Source organism: Talpa occidentalis, unplaced genomic scaffold, assembly GCF_014898055.3.
Source record: "Talpa occidentalis isolate TD23 unplaced genomic scaffold, MPIMG_talOcc4v2.1 talOcc4.14, whole genome shotgun sequence".
Taxonomy (NCBI): Eukaryota; Metazoa; Chordata; class Mammalia; order Eulipotyphla; family Talpidae; genus Talpa; species Talpa occidentalis.
The window spans coordinates 77,569,965-77,588,044 of record NW_023601433.1 but is presented as its reverse complement, the minus strand read 5'-3'; the positions used below and the strand labels follow the sequence as shown (position 1 = coordinate 77,588,044).

At 49.4% G+C, this 18,080-nt stretch overlaps 2 protein-coding genes across 4 annotated transcripts; one reads left to right on the top strand and one right to left on the bottom strand.

The window, feature by feature from the left end:
• Positions 1-1,088: 1,088 nt before the first annotated feature.
• On the bottom strand, positions 1,089-7,151 carry ALKBH2 (alkB homolog 2, alpha-ketoglutarate dependent dioxygenase). Of its 3 annotated transcripts, XM_054695283.1 has the most exons (6): positions 7,021-7,151; positions 6,553-6,678; positions 4,327-4,402; positions 3,595-4,038; positions 2,396-2,594; positions 1,089-1,404 (listed from the first exon to the last, which is right to left on the bottom strand). In XM_054695283.1, exons 4-6 carry the CDS (start codon positions 3,869-3,871, stop codon positions 1,098-1,100), a joined length of 783 nt encoding a protein of 260 aa, XP_054551258.1. In that variant the 5' UTR covers positions 3,872-4,038; positions 4,327-4,402; positions 6,553-6,678; positions 7,021-7,151; the 3' UTR covers positions 1,089-1,097. The 3 variants fall into 3 exon arrangements, with proteins under 3 accessions (XP_054551258.1, XP_054551259.1, XP_037366897.1); XM_054695284.1 differs by lacking the exons at positions 6,553-6,678; positions 7,021-7,151 and adding an exon at positions 4,534-4,555; XM_037511000.2 differs by lacking the exons at positions 6,553-6,678; positions 7,021-7,151 and having other exon boundaries at positions 4,327-4,576.
• UNG (uracil DNA glycosylase) lies at positions 7,015-16,673 on the top strand. The gene is made up of 7 exons (XM_037510999.2): positions 7,015-7,205; positions 7,795-8,001; positions 8,568-8,663; positions 11,022-11,119; positions 11,521-11,609; positions 12,309-12,487; positions 15,373-16,673. The coding sequence occupies exons 1-7, from the start codon at positions 7,083-7,085 to the stop codon at positions 15,511-15,513; spliced, it is 933 nt and encodes a 310-aa protein (XP_037366896.1). The 5' UTR covers positions 7,015-7,082; the 3' UTR covers positions 15,514-16,673.
• Positions 16,674-18,080: the final 1,407 nt, after the last annotated feature.

The window sequence follows — 18,080 nt, the reverse complement described above, 5'->3', positions numbered from 1 at the left end:
CCTGATACAAAGACAGTACTGAGCAGTCTCTTCCCTCTTCAGATCAGTTGCATAACACAGCCCGAGGTCAAAGAATTTTGATGACACTGTAGCATCTATTAGCTAGATTTTTAATTAAAAGATATCAAATTCAAAGACTCTTCCAAGAGATTTGGAATCACACTAATCCAAAAAGTCACCGGAGGGAGTGGGGAGCCGCGCTTCCTCTGGTGGGGTGAGCCCATGGACACTTCTTGACAGCTCCTTGGTGGCAGCAAAAAGTGCAGAGGCCCAGGTGGCAGCCACTCCCAGCTTGTGTCCTGAGCCCGCATCATCCGCCCCAGGATGTGCTGGGAAGGTTCTGCACAAGGCTGGGTGTCAGAATGCAAGGAGCAGCGGAACTGTCCGAGCCAGTCCTGCCTGACGCCCTTCGGATTCCGTTTCAGATCCTGGCTTTGATGTTGGAGCGAGTATACCCGTTTTGCCTGAGACTGGTGGAGCTAATGTCCAGTCCCGTGACTGTAAACTGCATCACAAAGCTGTAGCTTTGAATGATTGCTGTTCGGCCACTGCTTGCTCTTTGAAATCCCCATGAAAGACAGATGCCAGCATGAAAGGAGCGCGAGTGTCTCCCTGTAAGCAGATTTTTGGTCAGGGGGCCAGGGTCTGGGTCAAGGTTGTAAATGTGAATGATGTGTAAAGTCTCTTAACCTGACCTTAAAGCTGACTTCCTCATTTTGTAAATTATTAGACATTATATATAGCCAGATAATCTTATTTCTGGTTTTAAGTTATTTGCAAAGTAGGGTTTTGGTTTTTTTTGACAAAAACCGGTTAGTAGTTTATGCCATAATAACTGCTGATTTATGTATTTGCTAAAGCTCCCTTTTGTATCTGCCGTGTAACATAGCAATAAAAGAATCATTTTGTTAGGAAAAAAATCAACTGGTATTCTTTCATCATTTACCTATTTGATATATTCTCCCAAGTTCTGCACAGCTATACAATAAGCCCTGAATCTTGATTAAACCTATTTTGTGTGCCCTGTTGGCAACGTAAATGCCAGCTCCTCCAAGCAGAGAAGGAAGAGATGAAAAATGCAAACACTTAAAATGTTTTTACTTTTTATTAGGCAAAATTTTACGAAATGTCAAGTTGACCCGCGGAGCCAGAATCTTCTTTCGGATGGGCAGACTGTGGTACCAATGGGTGTTGGTTGGGGGGTTCATCATAAGTAGACTTCCATGGGCCAGCTGAAGCCTGACAGCCTCCATCTTCCGGGAGGGGCTCTTCCCTCGAGAATCCTTGTGCCGGAAGAAGAAGTCTCTGCAGGCCCCAAAGGAGACCGAGGCGATGGAGCTTCCTGGGGCTAGTTCTCTTTCATCATCTCGGTGCTCACCAATGTGGTCACAACCGTCTTTATACCTGCAACAAGAGAGCGAGCACAGCTCCTGAGATGCACCAACACCCAGAATCCCTGCTTTCTCACCGTATGATGTGGCGCTCCAGGTGCGCTGTCCCTGCTGTGCTGCTGCCTGGACTGGAGGGACCTTCTAGTTCTACAGATGAGCTGGGCCTGAAGCAATTCACTTAATCAAGCCCTGTCTGAATATATATTTTAAAGCCTAACACACCAAAGGAAGCCAAAAACATCTAGTCCTGGTTTGCATATGCAAACCTTTAGCACAGTTTCTCCTTACATCTAGAATAAAATCCATACTCATGCACAGTCCTACCATGCCCACCTCTGAGCTCATCCCATACCCCCCCTTTTCCTCGTTGGCTGCTTTCCAACGATTTCAGTGGGATTTCTACTCCACAGATACTCTCAGCTCTTGCTCCTCTCCCTCCACGTGTCTGCATGGCTCACTCTCTCCATTCGATTACCAGCTCCTGGGTCACCACCTCAGTCAGCCCTCTTCTACCCACCTTCCCCTAAACCCAGAGTTCTCCCCAGGGGCCTGGGTGATGTCTGGTATCATTTGGGCTGCTATGACTAGAGGAGGGGCTGCTGCTGGCATCCAGGGGGTGGCAGTCAGGGATGCTGCTCCAAACCCTACAATGCTCAGGGCAGCCCTGAAAACCGTCAACCAACCCAACATGTCACTAGTAATCCTGCCCAAAACCCAGATCCTTTCCTCCTGGCCATTCTTAGTCAAATCAACCTGTCTAATTTTCTCCAAGTCACTGATCAATGTCAATTATCTTGTTCAATTGCTTGTTCACCAGTCGATCACCATGAACTCCCTGAAGACCCTGCTGCTCCACCACAACTTCCCCAGTGCTTAAAGACGTCTCATCGTACAAATGAATAAAACTGGGTGGACTCCTACTCTTCCTCTGGGGGCAGACAGATGATGTGTCAAAGACAGTCCATGGCCTAGGGAAAAAAAGTCAAAAGTAGGTAGGGTATCACCTGTTGACAAGCACAAAGTTGAAGGTCTGTCCAGTCACCAAAGAAACACGATCCCGGACTCGCTCCAGAACTGGGATCCAGGGCTTGGGAGACAGAGTAAGTCCAGAAAACGTGTAGGTCAGCCCGGCATCGCCATACGTGGCCTGCTTCCTGGGCACGGGGTGCCACTTCCCGAACACCTGCACCCTGGTCAGCGCACCTGCGCACAGGAGACACGGCTGCTCAGAAAAGCAGGTGGGTGAGTGCCCAACATCCCAGGGATTGGGGGCCAGAGGGAAATAAAACGGGAATAGTATTTGATGCCCTGAGAACCTCTTCCTCAAAAATCAATGTGGCCACCTCAAATTTCCATGTGAAAACAGGGATTCCCATCTCACACTTAGAGAAACCAGGTTCTGGGTCAAGTGTGTGTGTGTGTATATGCGAGTATATATGTGTGTTTAACACTGTAATTGCCTTAAGTACAGCAGGAGCAAAATAAAAAGACTGAAGTGCCAACAAGATTGTCAGTCGTACACCAGGGTGACTTTGCCAACTTAGGGGACTCAGCACAGGGCTGCAAGGTGGAGTGAGCCACTCAGGCTACAGGCTGAGTCTCGGGTGATTCTGTATGCCCTCAAGTGCCCTGCCCCCTCTCGTGGTTCCTGGACCTGCATCATCAATGTCACTCAAACTCCTCAGATACTTGGCTATGGGGATAAGTGGGGCCCAGCAGTCTGAGTTCTCACACCAGTCCTCCAGGCTGGTGATGCCCTGAACACCCTCTGGAGGAATTCGCTGGTTATTTGCCATCTCTCCTGCTAGTGTAGTAATCTCAGCCCTGACTGCACGTTAGAATTACCTGGAAGCTTTCTAAAAAACACAGATACCCAGCCTGCACCCCCTTTCTAATTTGATTCAACTGGTCTTGGGTAGAATCCAGTCTCTTTTTTTCCCCAACCATTCCAGATGAGTCTAATCAGTAGCCAGGTAGTGATGCACTCCAGCTATCTGTCAACTCCCGGAGGTTATCATATGTTTTTTTCCCAAGGTCATATCCTAAGCACCTATTAACGTGCTTGGCCCAGATAATTTGAGGTAACTCCATGAACCAGATCATCAGTATCTAAAGGCTCCCGAGTCAGATTCTCCCACTGGTTTTATCAAATAAACTTCCAACATTCCTGCCCAATCTCCACACACACACCGCCATCCCTTACCTGTGAAATACTCCACTTCTTTCTCCAACTCTCGGAAAATCTCATCGGCTTGGGTTTTGCCAAACAGGACAGTATAGTCACAGTCCAGACCCTGGGCTCGAATGTGCCGCCAGCTGGGCGCTGCCCCGTCAGCTCCACTCCCAGGGGCTTCTCTCCTGAGCCTCTTCCTGCCACACTCTTCGCGGCCTGCCAACTCACCTGGGCCTTCTGCCCTCTGCTCTTGCTCCTCTTTTCCCAAAGGGCCCCCAAGAGCCCCCTTCACCAGGAATCTGTCCATTCTGTCTCCACAAAACAAAGACCTGGGAGCCAGTGAGGGGGCAGGAGAGAGGCTGCTCAGGTCGATGCGAAGCTTCCAGTTGCAAAGATCTCTGTTCAGCACAGTGTTCAACAGCAAAACTCCTTTTCACTCTTTTAAGTTTCCTTTTAAAAGTTTGACCCCACGTCCTAGGACGGAAGTAGAAGTTAAACTGGAAGTGCCCCTCGGGAGGTAGGTCTGGTCCTGCTCCCAGGGTGGCTTTGCATCAGAATCAACTGCTGGCGCCAAAAAACCCCAAATGCCTGCCTTCCACCCCCAGCAATTGAATTTTTAAAGAACCCCCCCCACCCCGGGATTTCGCGTGCCAGAGCAAATTTGGAAACTACAACCCAAACCCTCACTCTACAGATGGCGAAACTGAAGCCGGAGAGGGGCAAGGGTTTGCCCAAAGTCACGCAGAAAGGCGGCGTCTCTACCTTTCACCCCGTGAAGAAGGATCCGTGTCTGCAGCGCCTTTTCACGCCAGCATTAAAATAGGTGAAGTACAGCAACCTGCAAGCGGGCTTGAGTCAAAAGCTAAATATACACGCGCTCATACATACGCACGAATGGACTGGCAGAAAATAAGACCCGTAACGAGCAGGGGGTCGGGGTGGAGAAGGTTCCCTTTCAAATCTCAGCACCTGCTCTGCTCTGAACCCCGCTACACCCCGGGAAGGGGCGGAGGGAAACACGCCCCTGCAGGCGGCTCTGCTTCCGGGGCCTCCCGCCCGCCCGCCGGGGAGCAGGCCCCGCGCACAGCCAGCTCTGGGCGGCCTCGGGCGCCACCTTCCGCCCTCTGGGCGCATGGCAAGCAGCAGGTGTGTTCAATTTCACCTGCTGCTTGGTGTCGTGTCTCCCGGAGAATTAACTTGGTGTCTTGACAGGGAGTTGAGCCACCTGCATATCATCTCAGGTGGAGCATAAGTCCTGTCGTCAAACTCCCTGGCTTCCATCTCTGTCTCCTCTTCCCCCTGTGTGATCTCCTGAAGGTCAGCTAACCTCGCTGGGCTTGACATACCCATCTCTACAGTGAGCATTTACAAAACTTTCACCCCAGGGAGCTCCATGAGGGCTAAACCAGAGGATTCATGTGAAGTGTGTATATGCTGCAAATACATGTTGAGTTATATTATTATTCATAATGTTTTGTTTGTTACCCTCGACGGAATGAAAGCTCTGAGATAGAGGGCTTTGTGCTGAATCTTCTTAGTGTATAATTCTGAGAATTTTGACAAATGTATCCAGCTGTGTGACCACTGCAATCAAGATGCAAAAGCTCTACCACCCCACAAAATTCCCCCAAGCCTCTTAGCTATTAACAATTCTCTGGTATGGTGTCCCTGGCAACCACTGATTTTTTTTTTTTCCCCTTAAAGTTTTGCTTTTTCCAGAATTTCTTATCAATGAAATCGTCGGGTATTTATTTTGTGTCTAGCTTCTTTCACTTAGCATAATGCTTTTGGCATGTATCCATGTTTTTTGTATCAATGGTTTGTTACTTTTTTTTAAGTTTTTTTTTTTTATTTATACAAGCACTGGGTACAGTCAGAAGCGCAGGAGGGTGAGAGAATTCACCAGAGCCAGAGCGGGGAACAGAACAGGAAGACCCAGGAAACACACTGCTGAGGGGAACAGCGGGCACAGCAGGAGTGGTCTGCCCGCCTTGTGGGACCCTCGCCAGCTGGGGATCGAACCGGTGCTGCAGAGGCTGAGGGCAGCTTCGCAGCCCAGCGCTCAACCGCTGCGCCACCAGGAGAGGCCCAGTGGTTTGTTACTTTTTATGGCCGAGTAGTATTCCACCCATGGATTTGGGTTGTTTCAAGTGTTGAGCAATCACAAATAAAGTCACTGTATCCAGTAAAAAAAATTTAAAAAATTAAAAATTTTTAAAAACTTCATTGAAAAAAAAGTCACTGTAGCCATTCATCTACAAGCTTTTGTGATTACAGATTTTCATTCACTTGAGAAAATACCTAGGAGTGGGCCTGCTGGGGCACATGGTAAGTGCACGTTTCACTTTCTACAAAACTGAAATGTTTTTCAAAGTGGCTGGAAGAGCAAATGATTTTAAATTATGAGCTTTTCCCCTTACACAACAAGCTCCTTGTCCTAGGTGCTAATGCAACAGTAACAAGAAGGATGAAGTCCCTGCTCTCACCCAGGTTACATTCTGGAGATGGAGACCGAAATAGACAAGAATAAACAGATAATTTTAAGTAGTACATAAGCTATAGAATGACCGGCCAGAAAGTGGGGCAGGAGAGGAAGGCCTTTGAGAGGAAGAGTCTGGGGCTGAGAAGTTTCCCAGGCAGGGAGACAATCGAGCAACGATGCAGAGACATGAGGAGGGACATACAGACGCATCCAGTGTCGAGCTGAGGCCCAGGCTGAGTCAAAGCAATAGAGTAGGGGCTTCGCAGAGAGGAAAGCGGCCGGAGGGCATGGCAAGAAGCTGGGGGTTAGGAAACCTGGACTTCAGCTGTAGGATGTAATTCACAGTTCAAAAAAATTGACTATATAGGAAAAAGACGAGTTGGGATTGTGGCCGGGAGATGGAGAGCACCAGTTGAACGGGGGTTTCCCTTTGGGGCCAGGACCTAGGGGACCTACTGATGCTTTGGATGTGGGGTTCAAGGTGGGGGGATCCTGGGTGGACGTACTCGGGGTGCGGCGCTGTCTTTTGCAGGATCAGTAGTTGAGAGTTTAACCTTCATGGCGGCAGTTCAAGTCTTCCTCAGACTTCACAGGTTGGACAAAATGTCCGACTGCTCCTCATGTTAGTTTGCCTTCAGTGAAACAGGTAGTGAAAATTCGATGAGATCATCTAAGCAGCAAATACCAGCCTAACGCTAATTTCACCCCCACAGCCTCCCGGGGGGGTTGGTATTTTAATCTTCCTTGTACAGCGGAGAGGTGTGTGGGGGGGGGTAGCTCCCAGGCTGAGACCTGACACGTAAAATGAATGAAAATCAACAGATGAGCGTCCCCCGCCCGCCCCCTCAGCCCCCAAGCCCCACCTGGCGCGGGGGGCGTCGCCCGGCGGCCCCTCCCGCACATGCGCACTAGGCCCCCGCCGCCCCCGCCCAGACCCCGCGTCGGAGCATGCGCGGGGCGTTTCGCGCCAATACCTGACTGGGCAGCGGCTGCCAGCCTTGCGGGTCCCGGGCGGCGCTCCCTCCTCGGCACCGGGATGATCGGCCAGAAGACGCTGTACTCCTTCTTCTCCCCGGGGCCCGTCAGGAAGCGGTGCTCCCGCAGCCCCGAGCCGGGGGCCGGCGTGGCGGCGGTAACTGAGGAGAGCGGGGATGCGGCGGTGAGGCGCGGCGGGGACCGTTGGCGGGGCCGGGGTGAGGGCAGGGGGGCGGGCGAGGGCGGCGGGCCCCGCGCCCCGCGCGTCTGGGGGACGGCGGGCCGCGCCTCAGCCGGGGGGACGGCGCGCCGGCGGCGTGATGCCCACACGTGTTCAAAACAGGCGCCTCGGCGCGCCACCGGCGGCCATGCTGCGCCGCCGGCCAATGGGGACGCGCCTCGGGCCCGGCGGAGCCAATCAGCGGAGGGAGGGGCGGGGCCTCAGGGGAGGGTTTTGCCGCGAAAAGGCCTCGTGGGGCCGCAGCTGCGGCGCGTCCGGGGCGGGGCGCTGGGGCCGCGGCCGCCTCTCCCGCGAGCCCGCGCGCGCCCGCCCGCCCTGCGAGCCGCAAACGCGGACTCTGGGGCCGCGAGTCCCGGGCTGGGGCTCCGCCCCTGGCTCCTGGAGCGCGGCCGTGCGGAGACCCGCCCGCCGGGCCCGAAGCCGCGGGGATGGGGGTGCTGTGCCGCGCGCTGGGCGCTGGGCCGGGCAGCTGCGGGCGCCCGCGGGAGGCCCGCTGCAGCCCGCGACCCTCTTCTGCGGGGGCCCCTTGCAGGCCAGCCCGGCCAAGAGGCCCCGGGCCGCGCAGGAGGACCCCGGCACGCCGCCCTCGTCGCCGCTCAGCCCCGAGCAGCTGGTGCGCATCCAGAGGAACAAGGCCGCCGCCCTGCTGAGGCTCGCCGCGCGCAACGTGCCCGTGGGGCTGGGCGAGAGCTGGAAGAAGCAGCTCAGCGGGGAGTTCGGGAAGCCGTACTTCATCAAGGTAAGGCTCCGAGCCCCGTGTTTGTGAGCACGGCAGGCCGAGCCCGCGTTCATGCTTGCAGGCGATGGCTTCCATGCTCGCCTTGCTTCCGGGGGCAGCGCCTCGGTGCTTTAAATTCGCACCTTTATATTTGCTGAACTTTATAAAAGGCCTGGAAGACGTCGCGACTCCCCTGAGCCGTTCTTGTTAGACTGCTGCGGGGGAAGACTGGCCTGGCCCCCCCCCCCCCCCCCCCGCAAGCCCGACTGGAGGAAGCCGGGCCGAGCCTGAGAAAGGAGGGAGGGAGGGGCTGGCGCCAACCGGATACCAAAGGGTCCATCAACTTTGACCCCGCCCAAAGAGGGGGGCAGGGAATTGAAGGGGTTGATCCATCTGGGTGGGGCACAGGTAGTTTTTGTTTGTTGTTTTTTATTTCAAAAGAATATGGATATAAAATCGCGAAGTCCTAGCTCTGGCTCACACTTCAGACAGAATTCTTTGGCTTGCAAGTAGAGTGTGCGATTAAAAGGCTGGATTCTTAGACCTTCTGAGTATCTGATTTTAAATCTGGTTTATCTTTAAATCAGCTCATGGGATTTGTTGCAGAAGAAAGAAAGCACCACACTGTGTATCCACCCCCCCACCAAGTCTTCACCTGGACTCAGATGTGTGACATAAGAGATGTAAGTACAGGTTGTGGATGGGTTTCATTAAAGGAGGAGGAGAGGATCAAATAGTATTTCTTAATTAGGGACACTGAGTCATTCCTTAGTGAGGGCCACTGTCCATAATTCAGGAATGAATAAAATTCATTGCAAAGTTTGGCTGGGCCTATCTTTACTCTTTCAAACCATTACTATGCACTGTTTAGGCAGCTAGAAAGAAAGTCGTGTACACAGACCATGTGTCTCTGTCCCCATTTCTAGTCAGTCCTGAAACCAGTTACATGCCAGGCTTGGAGGGGGTGGTGGTGATGGGTATGCAGCTATTGAGTCTTTTTACCTTGCGGGTATCTACCGCAAGTTGTTGGTTTTTGTTCTTTTTGTTCTTGTCATTTTTTTATTCTTTCTGACTCATTGAGTTTTCAGGCTCTTGACCTGGCCTGAACAGTTTTGTTCTCCTGTGGCCAGATCCCTTTGCTTTGGTTCACTCCACACCCTGGCTGCTGACTGGCAGCTGGGCATGTCCGGAAGCTTGTTGACGGCTCAGGCTGTGTGAACTGTATGGCCACATCATACTTCCCTGCCTCCCTCCCCTTCTCCCACCTCAGAGTTGGGCAGTGCTCTGTCCTCACTTCTGTCTTTTTGAAAACCATCCAGCACCCTGAAGCCTGATCCCCACACCATTGTGATCTGGTTTTCCTCTAAAACCCTTGATGAGTTTGGCCTCTGCTTGCACTGGAGGTTTTCACATTTGTTCTTAGCCTTTTCCCTCACCTGTTTTCTAACCTGAAGGTAGGAGTCCTGCAACGTAATAAATATCTGTTGAATCAAATAGAAATTAAATAGGTGAGTAAGCCATCTTGAAAAGGATAACATAGAGCAAAACCTCAATTTTTCATTTTAGAGCCAGAACTTTGAATATGGCTTTGTTTTCAATGTTAAGGGGGAAAAAAACAAAACTGACTCCGATTAAACTCAGTACTATTTTGTGCCCTACTTGAATAGTATGTTCTGCTTTGAACTTGCCCATAATCCACAGAACCGGGAAGAATAAGAAAGGGACGTCAAACTTCTGAGGACAGATGGCCCAGTGAGACTTCTTTGCAAGTGAGCCGTTGGAGGCTTGTCCAGGACCAGGGAACCTGACCCTGAGCCCAAAAGCTTCCCTGCTGGGACAGTAGACAGTGTGCTGGGGGTGGTGTGAGCACCCACGACTGAATAGATGTCCCCTGAAGCTGGATTTTGAAGGATAATGTGTATGAGAGAACATCTTAAGAAGGAGCACCATGGACAGAAGCAGGAGAATGAACAAGAGGTGGCTGACATAGGTCTAAAGAACTTGCTTAAGGTTGCCATGATAGCACCTCATTAATTTTCACTGCCACCTACTCCCACGGCCCTTTGACCTGACCTCATTCTCTTCTAGTTTCAGCCCTAAGGGGAAGTAGGCATCTATATATGCTCCTGGTTAGGAATTTGAATTGCTTCAATGCATTGAAAAGTAACTTGGCACATGCATGTGAAAATGTAAGATGCACTTATCCTTGACCAGCAACCCCACTATGATGTCTTTCACAGAAATAAAAACAACCATATATGAGGGCATATGAAATAGGGTGTTGACAGCATTGTTTTTTGTACTGGAAAAAATTGGGAAACAAGGTCACTGCCCATCAGTACTTAAGCTGCAGTGAGTGGTGTGAAGGATGTGCCAAATATATAACATGAAAAGCAAAAGTAGGGCCTCCCCAGTGGCGCAGCAGGTTGAGCGCTGTGCTGTGAGGCTGTCCGCAACCTCTGCAATGCGGGTTCGATTCCTGGCCGGCCAGGGAGAAACCCATATGGCGTGGCAGGCCTCTACTGCCTCACCCGCTGCTCCCCTCAGCAGTGTCTTCGGTCCATCTGCCTATTCTGCTCCCCACTGTCTCTGGTGAATTCTCACACCTTTCCACGTGCTTCTGACCTGTACCCCAGTTCTTGTATAAACAAATCTTTAAAAAAAAAGCAAAAGTAGGGTGATGAGCAAATGTGTAGGTAATTAAAATGGTTGAGCCTGAATGGAATGGGGTGCCTGGGAAGCGATTAACCATTTTGTATCTTGCTGGTGGCTGCACTTCGGGAATTTGGAAAATGAAGAGGGTAAAAGCAAAGTCGGCCCCAGCCTGTTTCAAACACCTGTGTTATGCGTTAGGGCTGTGCCACAGGTTGCTTGAGTGAAAGATAATTACAAATGATGCCTGAGTTGCTCCCTTGGGGGGGTGGGGGCTGCCCTTAGCATGTCCCTTTGTATAGCCTATCAAGGTTAGGGTAAGCCAGGTGTTCGTTTAAACAGCTTACACCATGGAATTGTTTTAATTTCTTGCCACCTGGTATTCACAGGTAAAAGTTGTCATCCTGGGACAGGATCCCTATCATGGACCCAGTCAAGCTCATGGGCTTTGCTTTAGTGTTCAAAGACCTGTTCCACCTCCACCCAGGTATGATTGCTTTACACATGGCTCAGTGCCAATTGTGATTACTTTCAGATGCAGACTTTACAGATTATAAGTACAACTTAGGGGAACTTCCGCTAGCCTTTCAAACAAGATTCTCAATGTTGGCACTGTAGATATTTGGGGCTGGATCTTTGTGGGGGAAAGGGCTTGTCCTGTGCACTGTAGGTAGGGGCCAGCATACTTGACCCCTGCCCACTCCATGCCAGTAGCTGTCAAGGTCTTGGGCAGGTTTACCTGTGGGGAGGAACATGGCACTTGCTCATGAATTAGTGCCCTCTCTCAGACCGTCTTTACAGGCTGTGGTTCACATCGTGTTGGAGGTTACTGCTTCCACAATTGTGCTTTAAATTATTTTTTGTATTATTCTCCCTGTTTGCTTTCAGTCTGGAAAACATTTATAAAGAGCTGTCTACAGACATAGATGGTTTCGTTCATCCTGGTCACGGAGATTTATCTGGGTGGGCCAAGCAAGGTAAACCACCGTGTGGTTGGGTACGTTTTGGGTGGGTTGTCAACAGTTTTGTCTTTTCCAGCCTCCTATTTGTAAAAGATGGTCATAAAGAATTTGAGAGCACCAATAAAAAGGCTGGATTTATGCGAGTCAGAAAACATCAGATTTTTTTTATCCTGCAGCCAGTGCTCTCTCATGATTCGTTGTTACTCTTTCATGTTTATTCACTTCCCTGAACTCCGGGCCATTCGTACAGTGGCCTCATTCTGTTCATTTCAACACACAAGAGGTTTATGTGTTTAATACCTACCTGCAGAATATTCTTTAGCAAGTAAACTATGCCAGGATAGAGGAAGAGTATTTACTCTTCAGTTTCTTGCTGTCAGGTTTTTGTGTCAGTGAGACATTTATGGCCTCCTTTTGTTATTTTCTGAGGTTATTTAATACCGCTTAAGGAAAATTTTTTCTGACTATGCATAGAATGTATATCGCTGTTGTAATTCCAGAACATGCTAAAAGGGCAGAGGTGAACATAAAAAGCCCACTAATCTCACCCAGAGGTGAACCGCTGGTCGTGTTGTCAGGCTTTTTCTTTCTGACCTAATTTCAGTTGCCTACACCAGCGTGGTTTCGTCACATGGTGACACCCGCCCGCCGCCAGGTGTTTGGACCTACTAATTTCCGCTTACCTTTAACCTGTTTCTTCGTGTGTGTTCGTAGGTGTTCTCCTGCTCAACGCTGTCCTCACTGTCCGGGCACATCAAGCCAACTCTCATAAGGAGAGAGGCTGGGAGCAGTTTACTGATGCAGTTGTGTCCTGGCTGAATCAGAACTCCAGTGGCCTCGTCTTTTTGCTCTGGGGCTCATATGCTCAGAAGAAGGGCAGTGCCATCGATAGGGTAGGTTTGTTTTTTGACACTTGAAACCAGCTAAGAGAATTCTAGGAATCCTTGGCAATGTGGTCCTGGAAAATCCATATCATTAAATGAATCTTAGTTTCCTTTAAGAATACTGCAGTTAGGGTTAGAATTCCCATTGAAAATTGAGCAAAATTCAGACAGATAACAAGAATGACTAGTTGTGTAAGAAAACAGCTGTTTTCTGATTTAATGCTATTAGTAAGGGGGAGATAAACTTGCCCCACTTAGTAAGATGCACAGGCCCCAGGTACCATTCATTTAGCAAACTGTGCAATAAGTAATGAACAAAATTAATGGTTTCTCAGAAATTTGGGGGTATATAGAAAACTCGGAGTATTTAGTTTAATTACAAAAGTGACGTGCCCACAAGAATGCTGGCAGTGAGCTCTGCCAGCCTATGCCCAGCACCACCGAACCAATTCCTTCACCTTCATAACTGCCCTCCCTGCGTCCTCCCCCAACCTCCTCCCACCTCCTCCATTCATGTACTGAAAAGCATTTACATAGCTGGTTGCTTTGTGAAGGACCAAAAAGTCACCAGTAAATCTTGTCACCTTGCCTCCTAAAAAATCCCAGTCCTCTTCACAGTTAGCTGCTGCCACTCTGGGGTGAACCACTGTCCTTTCTCTCTGGGTGACAGGGACAGGTTAGAGATGGTGGTGGTTTGGTGGAGAATGGTAGAGTGAAGGGGGGTTGGGGGGAACTCCAGAGGAAGCCCTTCACTAAGTGGAGTTGAAGGGGTGGACTGAAGTGGGCTGGCAGGTTCTTGTGTATCAGCAGGAGGTAACTAGTTATCGGAAAATGCAAGTATAGTGAGGCTCTCGCCTGACTCATGCACCCAGTTAAGCACTTTGCATGCAAGCATCTGGTTCATATTCGCAAAGACAGTAAGAGTAGGCACGCAACGGACCCCCTTTTCTACTGGACCTCCTGGAGATGAAGTTCCTTGCCCAAAGCTACAGTGATAGTGGAGATGGGATAGAACTTGCCTGCCAGGTTGGCCCCCAGGAGTATGAGGCCTCTAAGCCAGTGATGCAGTTCAGGTCTACAGACTTGACTCACTCTCTTAGATGGAGTTGTCTTCATTTTTTTAACTTGGGTATTTTTTCTTAAGGTTGTAGATTCACTTGTTCAAAAACAAGGCATGATGTCTATGCTAAGATACTGCTTTTTTATGCTCATACAAGCAAACAGCAGTGTAGTGTGTTGGTCAAATTCAGCTTTCTCCGTTGAGTTGAATGTACTGTGTGAATGGACAAGGTAATTCCAGGTGTTTTTCTTTTCCCAAAGAAGAGAAAAAGAAAGAAGGTCTGGCGTGAATGCACATATGCGGAGAGCCGATTATCTAAGAAGTCTGTGCAGGAGTAATCGCAGGTCTCTGCCTTACGGGTCATGGTCATATTCAGTATATTCATAGCTCCTAGCTAGTTAGTATATTCATAATCTTTATTATTATTCTCAACATGGTTTGGGCTGAAAGTCAACAGCCATTAAACTATCTTGATGGTTAAAACAAGCGACGCGTTCAGCCCAGTGCGTTGCCTGAGCACAGGATCTGGGTATTCAGCCCCCTGGTAACACATAAGTACATTAGACCTAACATTTCTCCAGTGAAAGTCACCTTTCCTCCTCCATTGCCCCCTAAACTTGTTCCTCTGTACCACTGTCTACCAGTTGTCCAACCAGAAAGAAGATGTCATTCTACACCTCTGCTCTTCCTTTATCCTTCCCACCTTGTTCCGTCCCCCACTCCCCCAGTCACTCATCCGTAGTCTTCTCAGACCAACCCCCGCCTGGCTGCTTTTGCCTGCTTCATTCCATCATCTCATCTGGCCCAAAGTGTTCATCCTTCTCCCTGGAAGGCCATGGCTGAGGCTGACAAGCTTGGACTAAGGAAAGCCACAGTTCCTTCTCTCTACCCTTAACTCCAGACTGGCAGAACCCCCAGATGTCGCCCCTGCCTGCCTTTGAACATCCTTCTTCCTCTGCCCAGTGGGTGGAGGTCCTTTCCTCCTTCAGAGGTGACTAACATCCTTCAGAGCTCAGCACAGCTCACATCTCCAGGGGCCTGTACTGCCTGCCAGACTGCCATTTCTCAGACACTGCATCATTGATTCTTGAACAGTAATTCACAAGTGACACCAGTGAGGCTCTACTGAGGTTCCCGGTTTCCCAATGAGAAATGAAGTGCAGCTTGCTGAGGTTCAGTGACTTCCCCTTGGTAGCGGAGTGGCAGCTACACAGCTGAGTGGCAGGGTCAGGACTCAAATGCTAGACTATGATATTCACCACACTGCGCTGCTGGCTTCAATCAGGGTCCCTCCTGGACTAAACTCCTTGAAGGCAGGGATGTTTTGGAAAACGGATTTGTTAGGTGGTTTCTATAGCCCGGGACTTAACAGTAAATTTTATCTGATGAAAGTGGTACAATAGTGAGCCCCTTATCTGCCTGCATCCTGTAGCAAATGCCAGCTTGGTGCTGAGTTATAACATACGAACTCTTAAAAATTGCTTACGTGAAGCTGAGCCTGGGGCTCTGCATCCTCAGAACCCAGCAGAGGTAGCTACTCTTTAAAATACAAGTGTGGTTGAGCACCTCACTGTGAAGCTGTCCGCAGCCTCTGTGTGGGTTCGATCCTGGCCGGCTGGGGAGAAACCACATGGCGCAGCAGACCTCTCCTGTCTCGCCTGCTGCTCCCCTTAGCAGTGTATATCATCAGTCTGCCTGTTCCGTTCCCCACTCTGTCTCTGGTGAATCCTCTCAGCCTCCTGTACATCTGGCCTGTACCCCAGTTCTTGTATAAATAAATCTTAAAAAAAAAAATTCCAAATATGTCACCTTTCTCTCTTTTGTTCTCTTTCAGAAGCGGCACCACGTGCTGCAGACAGCTCACCCCTCCCCGTTGTCTGTGTACAGGGGGTTCTTTGGGTGTAGACATTTCTCTAAGACCAATGAGCTGCTGCGGAAGTCTGGCAAGGAACCCATCAACTGGAAGGATCTGTGACCCTGCACCAAGTCGGGGCCTCCACTGGTGTTGAAGTATTTGCCAGTTAAGATGTTGAGTTGAAAAAAATGATTTCCCTGGTAATTCTTAAGCACTCTTGTATAAAAGGGAAAGCTTCAGTTCCGCAGCCGTGAGCCAGGCTGCCCAGCAGCAGCGGCTTCATCCAGCCAAAAAAAACAAAGATGGCAGCACGCGCCTGTGTCTGTGCAGCATGGCTTTGGCCTACACAAGCCATCAGTTGAGCTCCTCAGAAAGGAGATGAGGTCAGATACTCTTTCTCCCCTCTGTTAGCCTGCATAATAGCAAAAGTGGGATGAGGGGAGCCCCTTTTGGTGCCTGTTGCTACTCATTTTTACCTATTAGATCAGACTTAGATTATAAGGGGCTAAGTTTTTTTATTTGGAAAGGCCTCCCTTGGCCCCAGGATGGTCTTTGAAGCCAGCCAAGTCCACAGCTTCCCTTGGTCTTCCACACAGCCACAGGCCTCCAGAAGGAAGCATCATGGGGACTTTTTTTTTTTTTTTTTGAAAGCTTCAAAAAATCTAGCCCTGAAATTGGGGGATCAGCCACCTGGTTGTAGTCGAGAAGAACATTCCCAAGGAATGATCCTAAAGGATGAGCAGGCGGAGGTGAGCTGGCTTATGTTTACGCTTTACTGTGGGTGTTTCTAGGAATAATTTGTGAAAGTTTAACAGGAATGAGAAAGGGTTTTATTGTTTTTTTTAAAGAGGAAATGTTTTCTCTTAGGTTTATCCTGACTTGGGGTTTTTAAGGCAGCGTTGATTGCGAAATGTTTTATAAACTGAAATTGCTTTTGGAACACTGGAGAATTTTTTCCTTTAATTAGATGTATATATTTGTTTAGTCCCTTGTTTAAGAGACAATCTTTATTCTGTACCTCTCCTAGATCCTGGTAGTAATAGTTTTTGCTCTTAGCTGAGTGAGAGTTAAACCTGCCTGTTTGGTAATAAAGATTGTTGGTGTTTCACTTTGTGCCAAGTGCTCTTCCTGGGCTTCCTCTCTGGGCCCTGGCGTCTGCAGAAGTGTTTGGGCTGCCCTGGACGCCCCCCATGGGACAGGGGTTGCCTGGTAACCATTGTATGGGAAAGAACCAGCCCCAGGTCTTCCTTGCCTTTCCCTTTGATGGAACCACCCACCCCTCTACCTTGGTAAGCCCTGAGCCTGTTCCCTGGGAGAGGCACCTATAGGGCATGATGGGGTGGCTCTGATTCCCAAAGGCTACAAGGTGTCTAGATGGGGTCAGGGTCTGCTGAGACCCTAAAGGGGCCACTTTGAACTAGGAAGTATCGGGATCTTTGCATGTCCTTTGTGGCTGTGTGTCCTGCCTGCCAGACCCTGTTTCTACTGCTGGTGTTTCCAGACTATGTATGGGGCAAGGACACTGGGAAGATAGGTGCCCAATGGCCGGGCACTCGGCTCTAGAGCTGGGGTGGACTGTCAAGATGAAAACTTTTGACTTGAGATGTTGCTTCTCCAGGCCCTAATGTTCTTAAGGTTTGAAAAGGGGGTCACATTGTGCCATCAGCAGGCAGGCTCTCACCAAGTGAAGATGCAGACAAAAATCTATCCTTAATTGCCCTCAGGTGAGTTTGGGGAGAATGGACACATTCCAGGGAGAAATGAGGAAATATTTGTCAGGCTTTGCCACTTCTAGGAAACAGCTCTGAATTGCCTTAAATAATGCCAAAAGCAAACTAATGTGTGTTTTTTGAGTCATATATAGAACTTCAGAAGTGCAGAGGACACGGAACAGCATCTCATGGCCCATGAGCCACCCCCAAGAAAGAAGCAAACTTAATCACCAAATTTCTAAAAGGGACCCCTTGTTTTGATGGACTCTTGGTTATGTAGTTGTCATTTTCTTAACACTAAAGTTTGCTATGATTCTAACCCTGACCTTTTTCTATAAAGGCTCAGATAGTAAATATTTTAGGCTTTGCAGTCATTCTGTCTGTGGGAACTACTCAACTCTGCAGTGTAGAGGAAACAGCTGCATGCAAAATGTAAATAAGCAGAATAGCTGTGTTCATTGAAACTGTGGACTGAAGTTGGAACTTAGTAAGATTGTCATGTGTCATGAAATCCTTGAATTTTTTTTCAAGCTTTTAACATGTAAAAACCTCTCCCAGCCTGGGAGCCACTATGTGGACCCCTGTTCTAGGTGCTTCCACCCAGAAGTCAACTCTGACTGCCCATCTTTCCTCACTGGGCAGTTCTCCCTGTGGGAACCTGTGAGAATCCAGCCAAAAATAATTCCTGTCTCCTTCCTTGTCAGGGAGGGCATCTGCTGAGGACTTTCGGAAATGATAACACAAGGAAGTCAGTTATGCAAAATGTCCCAGAGACCTCAAGTTGTTAAATAATTAATCGCATGAAAGTCACTATCTGTTTTTGGTCTGAATCCAGGGGGGCGAGGTCAGACGAGCTACCATTAGACTAAATTCTCTTAAAATTTGCTTCCTGCCGTGCTTTACTCCTGGCATAAAAAGTCTTAGGGTTTGGGGCTGAAGAAGCAAGCTTTGTGGTGTACGTGCGAGACAGTGCCT